General features: G+C 39.6%; 1 protein-coding gene across 1 annotated transcript in view; it reads left to right on the top strand.

The window, feature by feature from the left end:
• Positions 1-15,995, top strand: part of LOC126272561 (uncharacterized) — a 219,285-nt gene that overhangs the window by 128,631 nt on the left and 74,659 nt on the right. The window contains exons 8-10 of the mRNA XM_049975483.1: positions 18-206; positions 11,174-11,418; positions 12,051-12,156. Coding sequence (XP_049831440.1) covers positions 18-206; positions 11,174-11,418; positions 12,051-12,156 — 540 coding nt within the window. The remainder of the gene's footprint in view (positions 1-17; positions 207-11,173; positions 11,419-12,050; positions 12,157-15,995) is intronic.

The following is a 15,995-nucleotide window of genomic DNA, read 5'->3' as shown; positions in this document are numbered from 1 at the left end:
GTTATTTCTATTTGTAGGTTGCTCCAGAATTAACAGCAGTAACAATGGCAGTTATGAAAATGCTTGAACATTTTGGATGGACATATATAAGTGTTGTGTATTCAGCAACAAAAGAAGAGTATGAATTTATGTTTAAACATCTACAGAAAACTGCAGCTCAATCTGGAGTGTGTTTTGCTCTTGAAGAAGGCTTAAAAACTACAGAGGTATGTCTCAACTATTGTGTAAGGTGCATCTCACCTGTTCTATTTAAGCAATTCCCTACTTCATATACAGTATCAATTATTGCTTTCAGTGCAGGCATGTACTTAATGCTGATCGATTTGACAAACATCTTGTCATTATCGGGTGAACAGGTTAAGTCTGGATGTAGCTGTGTTCTGAATCTTTGATGCCAAGTAGTTAATGTAAACAGCTATTGTAGCATATTGTAAAATTGTAACAGTATTATGAAACTGTGGCTTCAGCTGTCAGAATTGCAGTCATGTGTGTGTATGAGTTGCATTTGTATTGTTGTGTGTGTGTGTGTGTGTGTGTGTGTGTGTGTGTGTGTGTGTGTGTATTTTTGACAAAGGCCTTGTTAGCCAAAAGCTTGTTTTGTGACAGTCTTTTTGTTGTGCCTATCTGCAACTCAGCATCTCCACTATATGGTAAGTAGCAACTATCCTCTTCATAATATTGTTACATTCCATCCTGGATTTTCCATTGTTTGATAATGTAAGACTGTCAGCTTCTGCATTTAAAGTGATAAGTAACACAGTAAAACATTTAAAAAAAATCCAAATTTCCGAAGATGTTATTTCCATTATAGCTATTAATATGAAAAGTGAGCTATATCAAGTGAAATACAAGCCATTAATTCATCAGGCTACAGAAAAGTATAAGAGATATAGGAAAAAACACAATTTTCTTTCATCTGGTTACAGTTTTACTATAATGTCTTCTGTTTTTAGTTTGTGTGTTCTTCTATCTTATCTGACATTTGTTCTTTGTGACCTGTGGCTCTAGACCTCACTTTTTCTTTTCCTCTCACATGCCGTTCTGTGACCTGTGGCTCTAGACCTCACTTTTTCTTTTCCTCTCACATGCCGTTCTGATTCCTTTCTTCTGATTGCCATCTCTCAGTGTTTTGGCCAATGTTTTTCCCACAATATTCTTGTTCTTCACAATCAGTATGTCATTCATTACCATAGATTTTATATCTTCACAATACTTCTCATATTTATGTGGAATCATTTTTTGCTCTGATCAGCATGCAGTTTTCTTTATTATGAATAGTATTGGAAACTGCTCAGCTGCACATACAAACTGGATTCAGTATTTAGCATCACTTCTTACAGTGCTGTATCCTACACTGTTCTAACAAATGCATAATTATTTTTCTGAAAAGTCCCACATCATCCTTTTTGAACTGCTCTTGTAGTTAAAAAGCAATTGTTAACTGTACTTTCACGCTGTTACGCTATCATCTAATTGCTGTTTGTGCCATGAACATTTTTTCTTTTGCCCCTAGGAAACTATTTCTCACAACCTTACCAGATTCCTTTTCCTACCACTATTGGCTGCAACTAGCACTAGGGTAAACAAGGTTCCAGAAACATATTAATGTTGTAATATGTCACCTGTAGAGTGTGAAGTACAATGAAACTGGCACAATAGTTCATGTTACTATAGCAATATCTTCTATGTACTTTTACGTGGTTAAGGAAATGAGTTTGAATTTTGTTTAATTTAAGCTACATTGGATGTTCAAAACCGACATTCTTCGTCTACACCCATACCCTGCAAATTACTGTGAATTGCATGGGAGATGGTACATGCCATTGTACCAGTTATTAGGGATTGTGGCACCATACATTGGCATACATTATCAGCAAGCCTTTGGCTGACTTATTTGTCATACACTACTGGTCATTAAAATTGCTACATCATGAAGATGACCTGCTACAGATGCGAAATTTTAGCAACAGGAAGAAGATGCTGTGATATGCAAATGATTAGCTTTTCAGAACATTCACACAAGGTTGGCGCCGCTGGTGACACCTACAACAGGCTGACATGAGGAAAGTATCAAACCGATTTCTCATACACAAACAGCAGTTAACCGGCATTGCCTGGTGAAACGTTGTTGTGATGCCTCGTGTAAGGAGGAGAAATGCGTACTATCACGTTTCTGACTTTGATAAAGCTCGGATTGTAGCCTGTAACGATTGCGGTTTATCGTATCACGACATTGCTGCTCACATTTGTCGAGATCCAATGACTGTTAGAAGAATATGGAATCGGTGGGTTCAAGAGGGTAATACGGAACGCCGTGCTGGATCCCAATGGCCTCGTATCACTAGTAGTCGAGATGACAGGCATCTTATCCACATGGCTGTAACAGATCGTGCAGCCATGTCTCGATTCCTGAGTCAACAGGTGGGGGAAGTTTGCAAGACAACAACCATCTGCACGAACAGTTCGACAACATTTACAGCAGCATGGACTACCAACTTGGAGACCATGGCTGCGGTTACCCTTGACACTGCATCACAGACAGGAGCACTTGCGATGGTGTACTCGATGACGAACCTGAGTGCATGAATGGCTAAACATCATTTTTTTGGATGAATCCAGGTTCTGTTTACAGCATCATGGTGGTCACATCAATGTTTGGCGACATCGCGGTGAACGCACATTGGAAGCGTATATTCGTCATCGCCATACTGGCGTATCACATGGCATAATGGTATGGGGTGCCATTGGTTACACGTCTCAGTCACCTCTTGTTTGCATTGGCGACACTTTGATCAGTGGACGTTACATTACAGATGTGTTAGACCAGTGGCTCTACCTTCATTCGATCCCTGTGATACCCTACATTTCAACAGGATATTGCACGACCGCATGTTATAGGTCCTGTATGGGCCTTTCTGGATACAGAAAATATTTGACTGCTGCCCTGGCCAGCACATTCTCCAGATCTCTCACCAATTAAAAACGTCTGGTCAATGGTGGCCGAGCAACTGGCTCATCACTATACGCCAGTCACTACTCTTGATGAACTGTGGTATCGTGTTGAAACTACATGGGCAGCTGTACCAGTACACGCCATCCAAGCTCTGTTTGATTCAATGCCCAGGCGTATCAAGGCCGTTATTATGGCCAAAGGTGGTTGTTATGGGTACTGATTTCTCTGGATCTATGCATCCAAATTGCGTGAAAATGTAATCACATGTCTGTTTTAGTATAACATATTTGTCCAATGAATACCTGTTTATCATCTGTATTTCTTCTTGGTGTAGCATTTATAATGTCCGGTAGTGTAGTTGTCAAATGGGTTCATGCACTGGCCACCAGGAGCACTGTGATTATTCTCTATCTGGTGCAGTGTGACAGTCTGTGACTGTGGATTCCCGATACAGAACTTCAGTTAGTTGCTGTTCGACCATAGACAATTCAGCTTACTTTTGATTCAATTCAACTATTTAATGAATCTGTATAAACTTTTCTATGGTTTGTCCTAAATAAATTCTCTGATCATAATACACTAGAATTGATATTTTGTGTCTATGCTTACAGTATTCAGTTTGGAAGAATATAAACTATTCTTGCCAGACTGGTAACCCTAACATGATCCAGCCAATGTGAATAAACCTGCGATACCAGAGGTACTGTGAGCAACTTCTCAGGAATTGATGTTTTCTGAGATGGTAGATGTAACTATTGTATCAAGATTCACAGTGTGACTACCCCCATTTTGGCCACACATTCCTCCACTATAGTCTGCTTAGATCAAGGCAAGTTTTCTCTGCACTGGAATAACTCCACAAAATTTGCTCTTGTCATCAGCCAACTAAGTCATCATTACACTGCCAAAGTCCAGGATACAGTAACCACAACCCCTGAAACAGAGCCATATGAGAAGCTCAAGGCACAGTTGTTACGCAGGGTGTGTGCCTCACAGGAAGAGCATGTGAGGCAAGTACTTACACAGGAAGATGATAACAGAATGCCATCTCAGTGTCTTCGACATATGCACAGTGAGATCAATGAGGGCATGATGCTGGATACACTGCTGCACACAATGTGGAGTAGCTTATTGCTAGTTCAAGTAAAGGCCATTGTAGCATACCAGACAGAGATGCACTAGATGCTGTAGTGGACCTGGAAGATAGAATTCAGGACATAATCATGCCATCCCCATGCAGTACAGCAGTGGTAGTGTACAAGAGTCCACAACAGCTACAATGATGCCTAGTTATTATGACTACCTCTCGAACAAAGTTAATGTCCTGAGCAAACACAGCAGTGCATTACTCTCTTGGCAGAATGTCTTTGTAGAAGGTCAAGAAGTTGTTCCTCTATGAACTTCTCAGCAGTGAGTGGCACAACACAGCCATCATCTGACATTTGCTGGTATCATCAGAGAATCAGAAACCAGGCATGCAAATGCATTTTGCAATGCATTTTTCTGAACAGCAATGTCAGTTGGACATAGGCACACCCAATTGCCAATCGTCATCCCTGCACCTCTTTATAACAAATTGGAAGACAGGATGAAAGCTTCTGGCAGATACAGGATGTGATTTATGTATTTACCAATGGACCTTGTTCCACAAGTATTGGGCACAGACTGTGTTCTACATCTCTGCAGCCAACAATTCGACCATAGTGACCTGCTGCATGCAACATCTGGAAATGGATTTGGGATTATTCCATGTTTTTGCCTGGAACTTTACTATGGTAGATGTGACTGAACCAGTCATCAGATCTGACTTCCTGGCACATTGTCATCTGCTGCCAGACATTGCCAATGCACGTCTTGTTGATGCGTCATCAGCCTAGCTGCTGCTGGGTTTCTATGCAGCCTAGTGAGGCACAGCACCAAACTTATCCATTTGGCAAGCAGCAGACATGCTGAGCTGCTGGCACAGTTTCCATGTATTACATGACCTTCAGGTGCCCTGAAAGAGATATGTCATGGCACTGCAGGCCCATCAGATTTAAAGCAGACCAAGACTCCTTGCCCCCAACCATTTGCTATTGCCAAGGCAGAATTCAATGCTATGTTGAAGAAAGGTATCATTTGCCTTTCTAGAAGTCCATGGTCATTGCCTATAGATTTAATGTCTAAAAAGTGGTGCCCATGCAGAGATTACTGTGCTCTTAACACTAGAATGATGCCAGATCATTATCTGTACCCCTGTTGAGAGACTATTTGACACAACTACATTTAGTGTGCTAGACTGTGCCAAGGCCTATACACAAATTCCTGCGGCTGATAGGGACACACTGGAAATGGCCATAACTACACCATTTGGTCTCTTTGAGAGTCTGTTCCTGATGTTCAGTTTATGTAATGCTGCACAGACGTGGCAGAGATTTATAGCTGCTGTGCTACAAAGTTTCTCATTTTACTGTATGTACTTGATGACATCCTTGTCTTTTCAGCCATGGCAGAGCAACACCAACAACATTTAGTTGAAATCTTTAAACATGTGGGCCAATATGAGGTTGTATCAAATACTACCAAGTGTTTTTGGACAACTTGAGATTACCTTTTTTAGGTCATCTTATCTCTCCAGCAGGGTCATTACTACTTTCTAAAATGATAGAGGTAATCTTAAGGATTTCACAGCCAGAAACCACAAAAGAACTGTGGTGCTTTTTAGGAATACTGAATTTTTGCCACAGTCATCTACCCCCTTCAGCTGAACTTCAAGAACCATTAACCACAGCAATGTTTGGTCCTAAAATTAAGGAGAAAACACCAATCCAGTGGATGGGTACCACGAGTTCTGATTTTGAGGCAGCTAAACGAAGTATAGTGAATGTGGCACTCCTTGCACACACTGCATTAGAAGTACCTCCCATGCTGGTGGTGGATGCAAGCCAAACTTCAGTTGTTGCAGCATTGCAATAGCACATAGATGGCACATGGCATCCACTTGCATTTTATTTGCACAAGCTCTCTCTGTCAGAACAACAAATGGAGAGCGTATGATTGCAAACTTCTTGTTGTGTATGAAGCTGTTAAATATTTTCGCACACAGTTGGAGGCAGAGAGTTTATGATTATCACTGACCACAAACCATTCATCTATGTCTTCTGATAGAATAGTGATCACTTGGAATTGATCACTCAATTGAGCTCTGACATACACCACACATCAGGAACTGATAATATAGTAGCCGACTCCCTATCCCATGTAAACAGCATAACAAATGCAATAGATTTTGCTCAACTTGATAAAGCATAAGAGTTAGACCAGGAGCTTTAGGGCCTTCTGAAAGATGCTTCCTCTAACCTTCAGCTGAAACCAATTGGGATTCCTGCTACAAATATAAAGCTTTATGGTGAAGTCTCAATTGGGAACTCTTGTCTGTGCCTACCTTCCTCATTCTGCACACATGCTTTTGAGAACCTTCACAACTTATGCCACCATGGCATCAGATCTACAGTTCAGCTGATGGCTAGCTTTTCATATGGCTTGACCTGATGATGGATTGTCAAGTGTAGACTCCTGCACCTCTTCAGTGTCAACATAGTAATGTATCTCATCATGTACATGTATCTGTGGAAAATTTCGCTGACACAACTGCAAGATTTGCGCATGTCAGTATTGATCTACTAGGACCACTGCCTCTGTCAAATGGTCAATGATACTCATTAACAGGAATCAACCACTTCACCCACTGGCCTGAAACCATATCAACCATCAATATTTCATCAGAAACACTAGATTCCACCTTCATTTCACACTGTATTTCAAGAATCGGTTGTCTGCTATGCATCACAACAGACCATGGCCAACAATTTCAAGCTAAATTGTTTGCCCAGCTGAGCAAGTTCTGTGATACTCTACATCACAAAATTACAAGCTTTCACCCAACAAGTAAGGGCATGTTAGAATTCTGATGCTGTTCATTAAAAGCTGTACTCGTGTGTCACAATTCAGATTGGACAGCAGCTTTACCATCAGTCTTGCTTGGTCTGTAAATCACTTACAAACCCAACTTGGACTCCATCAGTTGAGCTTGTTTATGGCAAATTGCTGTGACTCTCTAGCAAATTTATTAATCCAGGTGCATTCAAGATGGATGACACCAATCAAGCAGATTTCTTTTGTCACGTGAGGGAAGGGGGATGACTCAAATCCAGCATGGACCTTCACACACCTATGTCCACCATGAGTTACAGTCATGCATACAAGTTGTGATATGCACAGATGGAGAAAACCAGCTCTGACACCTTCATTCACAGGCCCTCATCATGTCATTAGTACGGATGAAAGAACTACCGAGATTTTGATGACTGGAAAACCAAGTGCTTTTGCAGTCAACAGGATTAAGCCAGCATTAATGTTAACTGAGGTATTAAAATGCCTGCATAAAGAAATCAGCTGTACCCAGTACCTCAGGTACAGAAACCTCCACTGGAACTAGAAACTCAACCAAAGTGCTGGACACATTCTGGATGGCACATACACTTCCTATTGCAGTTCATAGACAACACTTCACTTTCACTGTGTGAGCTAGTGTATCAGCATACATTTGCAAGAACCGTCAACAAGCTGTCAGCTGATTTGGCCTTCATATCTGCCAAACGAGTTCACACACTAGCTGCCAGGAGCACTGTGATTGTTCTCTCTGGTGAAATGTGATGCTCTGTGACTGTTGATTGCTGATGTAGAACTTCAGTTAGTTACTGTTCAAGCTTGAATGATTCAGTTTACTTCTGCACCAGTTGTATCTACCCTTGATACAGTTCATTTCAGATTACTACTCTGCATGACTATTAAATAAATCTGTACAAGCCTTTCTGTGGTTTGTTCTAAATAAATGTTTTGATAGTAAACTGGGAACGATATTTCATGTCTGTGTCTGGCTGAATTTATGAACACTTATAATATTCAGTTCAGAAGACTACAACAGACTTTTTCCTGTTCCATTCATGTATGAACTGTGGGAAGAAAGATTGTCCAAATGCTTCTGTGCATGCTGTAATTACTGTAATCTTGTCCTCATGATCCCTTTGGGAGTGATATGTAGGAAGTAGTAGTACATTCCCAGAGTTATAATTTAAAGCCAGTTCTTGAAACTTTGTAAGTACGCCTTCTTGCAATAGTTTACATCTGTCTTCAAGTATCTTCCAGTTTAGTTCTTTCAACATCTCTGTCAACCTCTCCCCTAGATCTAACAAACCTGTAACCATTCATGCTGCCCTTCTCTGTATATGTTCAATGTCTCTCGCTAGTCCTATCTAGTACAGGTCTCAAACACTTGGGCAATATTTTAGGATGAGTCACACAAGTGATTTGTAAGCAGTCTCTTTTGCAGACTGATTCCATTTCCTTTGTATCCTACCAATAAACTGAAGCCTCCTACCTGCTTTACCCATGACTGAGTCTGTGTGATTGTTACATTTCATACTCCTGCAGCATTCCACTCAGGTATTTGCACATGTTTACCACTTCCAGCTGTGAAAGAAATAATCACCCTAACAATACATATTATATTTATTTAGTTAGCACCTCATTATACTTTCATCTTTGTTGTGTGCTGATTGTGATACTGGGCAGGTCCATTGTTTGGATTAGATTTCAGATATACTACATAAATGCATCACCCAGCAAACATAAATCATAGCTCATTTTGCTTAAAATCACATGTGTAAATGTGAAATGTACGTAAAGGCATAACTTCATACACTACCCATAAAACATAATTACTAAAATGAGTATGTAGCAGCTGGAGACAGTTCACTGCCAGTAACTTAAACAGTGCCAGTATGCTCGCATGAAATGTCTACCTAATAGTGTCAACAGTAATACAAAAAGGATAGAGGGATTCTCACCATATAAAGGAGACATTGTGTCATAGACAAACACAACAGAAAGACAACTACATATTTTAGTTTTTGGCCAAAAGGGCTTTTTCTGAAGTAGAACACACACACATTCACATGAGTACACCCAACATACACATGATGACACTCAGTTTGGGCCCAGCAGCAAGAGACAGTGGTCATGTGTGTGTGTGTGTGTGTGTGTGTGTGTGTGTGTGTGTGTGTGAGAGGGAGAGAGAGAGAGAGAGAGTGAGTGTGAATGTGAGTGTGTTCTACTTTAGAAGAAAGCCTTTTGGTCAAAAGCTAAAATATACAGTAGCCTTTTTGCTGTGCCTGTCTGCAACTCAATGTCCCCTTTTTGTGGCTCCTTTATAAAGTGAGTAACAATCTATCTTTTTCATAATATTGTTGTTATTTCATCCTGAACTTTCCATTGTTTTCTAGTTTTACTTAATAATATAGAAAGAGAAATTATTTATGAAGAAAACTTGCTGAGCAGACTTAATGATTCATTAACTACTTTTTTCACAAGAGCTTGAAATAGGAACATGACTAACCTAAAATTTAGGTTACAATTACTTGAAAGGGACCAGATTGATGTTAGAAAAATTATTTTGTGATAAACTTTCTGCTGACTACTTATACTGTATGTCAGTTATTAACATTTAAAATCTTTGGTTGCACCTGATGAATGTAATGAGTTATGCTACCAAAATATCGTGCAAGTATGACGCTGATATCCGGCAGAAAACCTGACAACCCAAGATGTTATTAGATTGCCAGGAAAGCCTGAGGAATAACATTTAAAATAATTATGGTGATGGGAAATCCAGCATGATATGATGAAATGTAAATATTTATATAGGGATATATCATTATTCAGCAAATAGAGAATGCAGTGAGCAGCAGGCAGGCACGTAGACAAGCATGATAATTTGACTGATGTAATTCTTCAGATAACTGACAACAGTACTCTCTCTCCCTCTCTCTCTCTCTGTCTTCAGTATTTCCAGGCTACAGCCCGAGTAAGGCCACAGTGGCAGGAAATTGTGTATGTGTGTGTGTGTGTGTGTGTGTGTGTGTGTGAGAGAGAGAGAGAGAGAGAGAGAGAGAGAGAGAGAGAGAGAGAGAGAGAGAGGGGGGGGGGGGGGGGGCAGCAGAGGGGGAAGGATAGTGAGCTGTAAGTGTGTTTGATCTCTCTGAGAAGGACTTTCAGCTTACAACTATCTGTTAAATAGGAAACACTTCCAAATATTCTGAAAAATTGTATTTATTTGATCACAGACCAGTGTTTGGTTTCTTAGCCCATCATCACACGAATGTGATGTTGGCCTAAGAGGCATAAAGCTGGTCCATGGTGAAATAAATATAATTTTGCAGATTTTTTTCATATTATAATTATATTGTTGTGTGTGGTAATCTGCTGTTCCCTGCATTCTTTGAGGTGTGAACAACATCCCTGATATTGCTTCCCATTGCAGTTCCTTTGCGTTTTTCTTTAATTCCCTTGTGGGCCTCTACACCCATCCTTTTGCCTGTTTGTGTTTCCATCCCGGTGGACTCATTAATCTTTCATTGCCACCTACTTTCATTAGACCTACAGTTGTGTTCCAGCTTCATTAATAATCATTCATCTTCTGCCAGTGGACTGTTTCTCTCTGCTTTCTGTTGGTGTCATTTATTTTTTCACTGCTTGCCTAACCTGACATCTTTCTCCTTCTATACCTGATTTTGTACACAAACCTCTCTTTTAACAGTGTAAGAGAGGGGCTCATTTACATACAGCAAAAATAGAAGTGCTTCCAATGTTGAACCCTGGTGGAATGTCAGTAGAAATTTGTCTCAGTCAAACGATACATAACGAAAGCTGTATGTACTATCTGACATAATCCTTTGCTTTCTGTTTGCTGAATAGGAAGTAAACCACTGGCCCGTTGTACTTTGAAGGCCATGAACCGTAAGTTTATCTAAAAGACTGTTGTGACTTGCAGAGTCAAATGCCGTAAACAGATCAAAAAATTCCCAGTAGGTATTCCTATAGCAAGGAAAGTAATCCATGGATCTGGAGACTACTCAGATCATTGTATGTCCAGTGCCTATTAAATGTTTCAGCAATTGGTAAGGAAGTTCAAAAATATCCTCCATAACCGGCAGTTTAATTTACATGTAGTTACATTTATCAACAAGTACATTTTGTCAGCATAACACTTGTGTGAGAAAATTATTTATATTATGGTATTATATTAGTTCATTATCATAATACTGAAATTTTCCTGCAATGCTCCAAATTAAAAATTTAACATTTTAAAAAAAAATTATATATTTTATTGTTATTTCGCAGAACGTGACTGAAGTGTCCAACTTGGTGAGGCTCCTTGTGGAATCACGTGCATCTGGTGCCAGAGGTGTTCTATTGCTCCTCTCTCCAAATGACCTGCAATTATTAATGCAAAGTGTTGGTCAAGCCCTGGGACATGGAACACTTAGACGAGAAGACCTCTTTTGGCTTGTTGTTAATGTTGACGGAGAAGCACAACACATTCTAGAACAGTACAGAAATTTTCTTAGTGGAGTCCTGACATTTGGGTAGATTCCTTTCCATATTCTTTTAATTATTTTGTACACTGCTGTAGTATTACTTAATAATCATATGAAGGAATATGTACTATGATCTTTTTCTACTACCTACCTATTAATTTAATGACATGAGTAATGTAGCCTTTAAATTTAATGCAACTACATGCCTGCTAAACATAAGAAGTCATGAATCATTTCATTTTTTCTGATAGTATCTGGTAGAAAAAGAAAAGAACATATTGCACTACAGTTTCTGTTGCAACAAAATTTTCTGATTCTTTCAACATGTAATTCATATGTATGATAATAATGGCTTATTGTGATGATATAAAGAGTACTTGACATACATGTGGTAGACAGGAGTGTTGTTCCCACATTAACATATCATCCTTAACAGAGCTAAGGAGAGTAAAAGTCTTTGCCAGTATGTTGTCATAAGCATGTTAGATAACACCTCCATCTTCTAATAGAAAACATTAACCTATACACATGGAATAATGAATATTTCACCATGCTATTGCCATAGCTCATTTTGTGTGATGTCTCATGTTGGACTCTCCTTTTCTATTTCCCAAAAGTTAGTGGAATTCATGTGCTAAAGTGTTACCCACTTCTACTCTGATTTTTCTTCTTCTTTTCAGTCCACAGAAGAGACCAGTAAGAGAATTTCTGCAGCATTTGTGGCAACTGCAACTAGGAAGTAGAAGATCTGAGAAGAATCCATGGCTCCATAAATATTATCAGAAGGTAATTTTTGGTAGCCTGTACTAGCAGCTATTACTGAAAGCCATACATGGGGTTATTAAAATAATGGAAAAGGCTGTGTCTAAGAGCATAGCATTTTTGTGAGCTAGAAACAATGATTGTTTAGTTTTTCAAAAGTATGTTTTTTTCTGCAGTGGAGGAGGGTAATGGAGTGAAATCTACACAACTTGAATGGCATTTTTTTATTAGTATTATGCAGATCATTTTCACGAGAACTAACTAAAATTTGAACATGCCATAGATTTACAAATAAGATACATTTTCTTTGCAAAAATGTAACCACACCATGACTAACAGATTTTTTTATCTTAACCTACAACAAACTTTGATAAATGTATCCCAGCCACGTACTGGTACGTACTCATAAATGAATCAATGGAATAGAATGGATGTCAAGAAGCAATGATTTATATTTGTTTTTAACACTTTTTATCTTTCAGCACTTTTACTTTACAAGGGAAGTGATTAAATAAATTTACAGGCACGTACTTTGTTCCTTTCTGTTCAAGAGTAAGGTTAACTTGTTGTTGTTGTTGTTGTTGTTGTTGTGGTCTTCAGACCAAAGACTGTTTTGATGCAGCTCTCAATGCTATTCTGTGCTGTGCAAGCCTCTTCATCCTTGAATATTGGTAACTGCTACAAACTACATCAATTTAAACCTACATACTACATTCATCCCTTCATCTACCTCTTCTGTTTTTACTCCCCACACTTCCCTCCACTAACAAACTGACTATCCTTTCATACTTCAGGATGTGTCCAATTAACAGTCCCTTCATTTAGTCAGTCTGTACCATGAATTTCCTTATTTCCTAATTCGATTCAGTACCTACACATTAATTATTAAATATACCCATCTATCTTTAGCATTCTTCTATAGCACCACAATTCAAAAGCTTCTATTCAATTTGTATGTGAACTGTTATCATCCTCATTTGACTTCTGTAGAAGGCTACACTCCAGACAAATATCTTCATAAAAAGCTTCCTGGCATTTAAATATTAGAAGCTAACAATTGCCACCTTGTCAAAAATGTTTTTTGTCCTATTGCCTGTCTACATTTTATGCTCTCTCTGCTTCAGCCCTTATCAGTTATTCTGCTCATCTACTAATTTTAGTGTCCCATTTCTTAATCTAATTCTTTCATCACCTGGTTTAATTTGACTACATTCCATTACCCTTGTTTCACTTTTATTGATGTTCAACGTAACATATGTGTAGTCTGTAGAAAGCTGAGTAGCTTGCAAGGTAATAAGTCATTCACTGAATATAAAATGACTTTATTGATCCAAAATGACACAAAGTGCCATATGCCATCATCAGATAATTATGGTACTGAAGATAAACAGTGGACCTGATTGCTACATAATATTAACATAACCAACATGACTAGTCTGTCTGCTGTCAGACTGTTGAAGGTGTGGAGGCAGCACTAGCAAATGCAACACTAACTCGCATATCGAAACCCAGTGTTCCTAATGGACTTATCACTGCTGCCAGCCAGGTAGCAGTGGGCATGACCTTGCAGCAAAAAATAAACAGATCTTTGGAACTCCTGTAATTTTGTCTAGTCACCTTAGAGATGTGTGCACTAGATGCAGTGCTGTAGGTAGGGAGCTGTTTGCTATGTACCAGGCTGTCAAACATTTCCATCCCATTTTGGAGACCACCGATCATTTGCTCCTATTTTACAGTGAACAACTGAACTTTTTTTTTCTCCCCAATGTCAATGCTGCCATGCTGAATTTATGGCCCAGTTTACTACTGATGTGCACTACACTGAGGGCCACTACAACACTGGCAGACTGCCTTTCCAGGAATATAACCAGTGTAGCAATGGGGAACCAGCTGATGGATGCATTTATACATCAGTTTGTCCATGATGACACATCTTCATCGTTTCAGTTGACCCTACTGCCAGTGGATGGATCTGGATATGATATGTGGTGTAACTGCAGTGGCAGCTTTCTAAGGTCTTTAATCCTACAGAAATATTGCCATGAATCTTTAATGCCATTCACAACTTGTCTCATCCTGGCATCAGAACCACAGCAAAACTTGTGTCAAATAATATGGTCTGTCTTTATGTTAAAAAAGACAGCTGGACGTGAGCACATTCCTGCGTCTTGTGCCAGAAAAACAAAGTTTCACGGAATGTGCACACAACTATTCAGGAATTTCCTCTCCCTGACAGCATGTTTTACACACATCTGTTTGGATCTCATTGGCCCATTACCCTGTATGATGGTCATCGTTACCTACTTACTATTATTGATTGTTATACCAGATGGCCAGAGGCCCTACCACCTGTAGATATCATGGCTGAATCCATTGCGAAGGCATTTGTGGCCACCTGTTTTTCTTCTCATAGAATTTCTCTTACAATCCCCAAGGACCACAGCCATCAGTTTCAGGGTTGTCAGTTCAGGGGTCTACTTAAGCTTTGCAAAATTCAAGCCAATAATGGCATGTTGGAGTGCATGCACTGCTCTGTGAAACCTATTTGCATGTGCCACAAAGAAGGTCATTTGATTCATTGCCAAGGGCTGTCCTAAGCATACGGATGACCATAAAGTATGATTTGTATTGCTTGCCGGTGCTGTCGGTATTCAGCGAACAGCTGATATGCCTAGAAGCTTTATCACACCAACACCGCCTATAGCTCAGCTGTCCTGTGATCAAGCAGGTTCGTTACAAAAACTTGAGTTGCTCATACAAGAACTTCAGCCACATAACCCACAGTACCAACAACGGTGTCAGCCTTTCAGCTTCAAATATTTGAAAATCACAATGTATGTTTGGCAGTACAATGACACTATATGTCAGCCTCTTACTCCTTCATATTCCACCCCTTTGCAGTAATATCAAGATAAATGGACACCATCATCATCCACAAAGATGGCACATATGAAACTGCATTCATTGAGAGACTTACACCTCCTTTTCTCGACAGTTTGGCAAACTAGTGTGAGAGCAGTTCTCTGGCAGTGGCATCAACACAACAACAACATGCAGCAACCACACCTCCCTCTGCTCTACATCTGGCATCACCCATGAAGGGACAGTCATACTTACCTAATCCCCACCCCCTCCCCCTGCCCCTCATTCTGCTCCTGCAGCAATAACTTTTGCAGGCAGATTGATCACACGCAACTACCCGGATGTTCCCAGCATCCAGGCTATCATGTGGACTGACAGCAGTGGGGAAATGTCGCCCAGCTAACCAAGATTTCTGCTAGTATTTCTGCACTGTCTACCCTTTACTCATTCTAAAATAGCCCAGCAATGTCCCCACACCAGCCGCCTGCCATAGGCACATGTTGGTCACTTCCCTCACAAAATCAAGTGGATTTTTCTGGAAACTTTTTTACAGAAGGGAAAAAGCTGCCATATTCCTCCCTCAGGTCGAACTGACCCAAGAATAACGTTTTAACTACACAAAACTGTATCCAATTTTAACTGCAAATGCCAGCAGGGAATAAATGGACTGGCATTATAAATGAAAGAATCCCAAGGCCTCTGAAGATAATAGCCAAGGATTGTGTGGACATGTAAGGTGGGCTCTTGTCTTTTACAACTTACATGATCCTTAACAAGGATTATAGATTCCTTGATGGCTGTGCCACAATCACACCACTCCAAGCATAGCCTTATGAACTTATTGATGAATTTCAGAAGCTCTTCTGATGTGCACACTAATGAAACTTGAACATTTTCCATTATCTGTGTCCAGTTTTAGAATGGATAATCTGGAAAAAAATTTCTTCACTTGTCATTGCTGATGAAACTGAATATTGCACTACATTATGAATGGTAAAACA

The sequence above is a fragment of the Schistocerca gregaria genome, chromosome 5 (genome assembly GCF_023897955.1).
Source record: "Schistocerca gregaria isolate iqSchGreg1 chromosome 5, iqSchGreg1.2, whole genome shotgun sequence".
Taxonomy (NCBI): domain Eukaryota; kingdom Metazoa; phylum Arthropoda; class Insecta; order Orthoptera; family Acrididae; genus Schistocerca; species Schistocerca gregaria.
The sequence above is the reverse complement of the archived record's forward strand: the minus strand, read 5'-3'. Positions and strand labels throughout refer to the sequence as shown.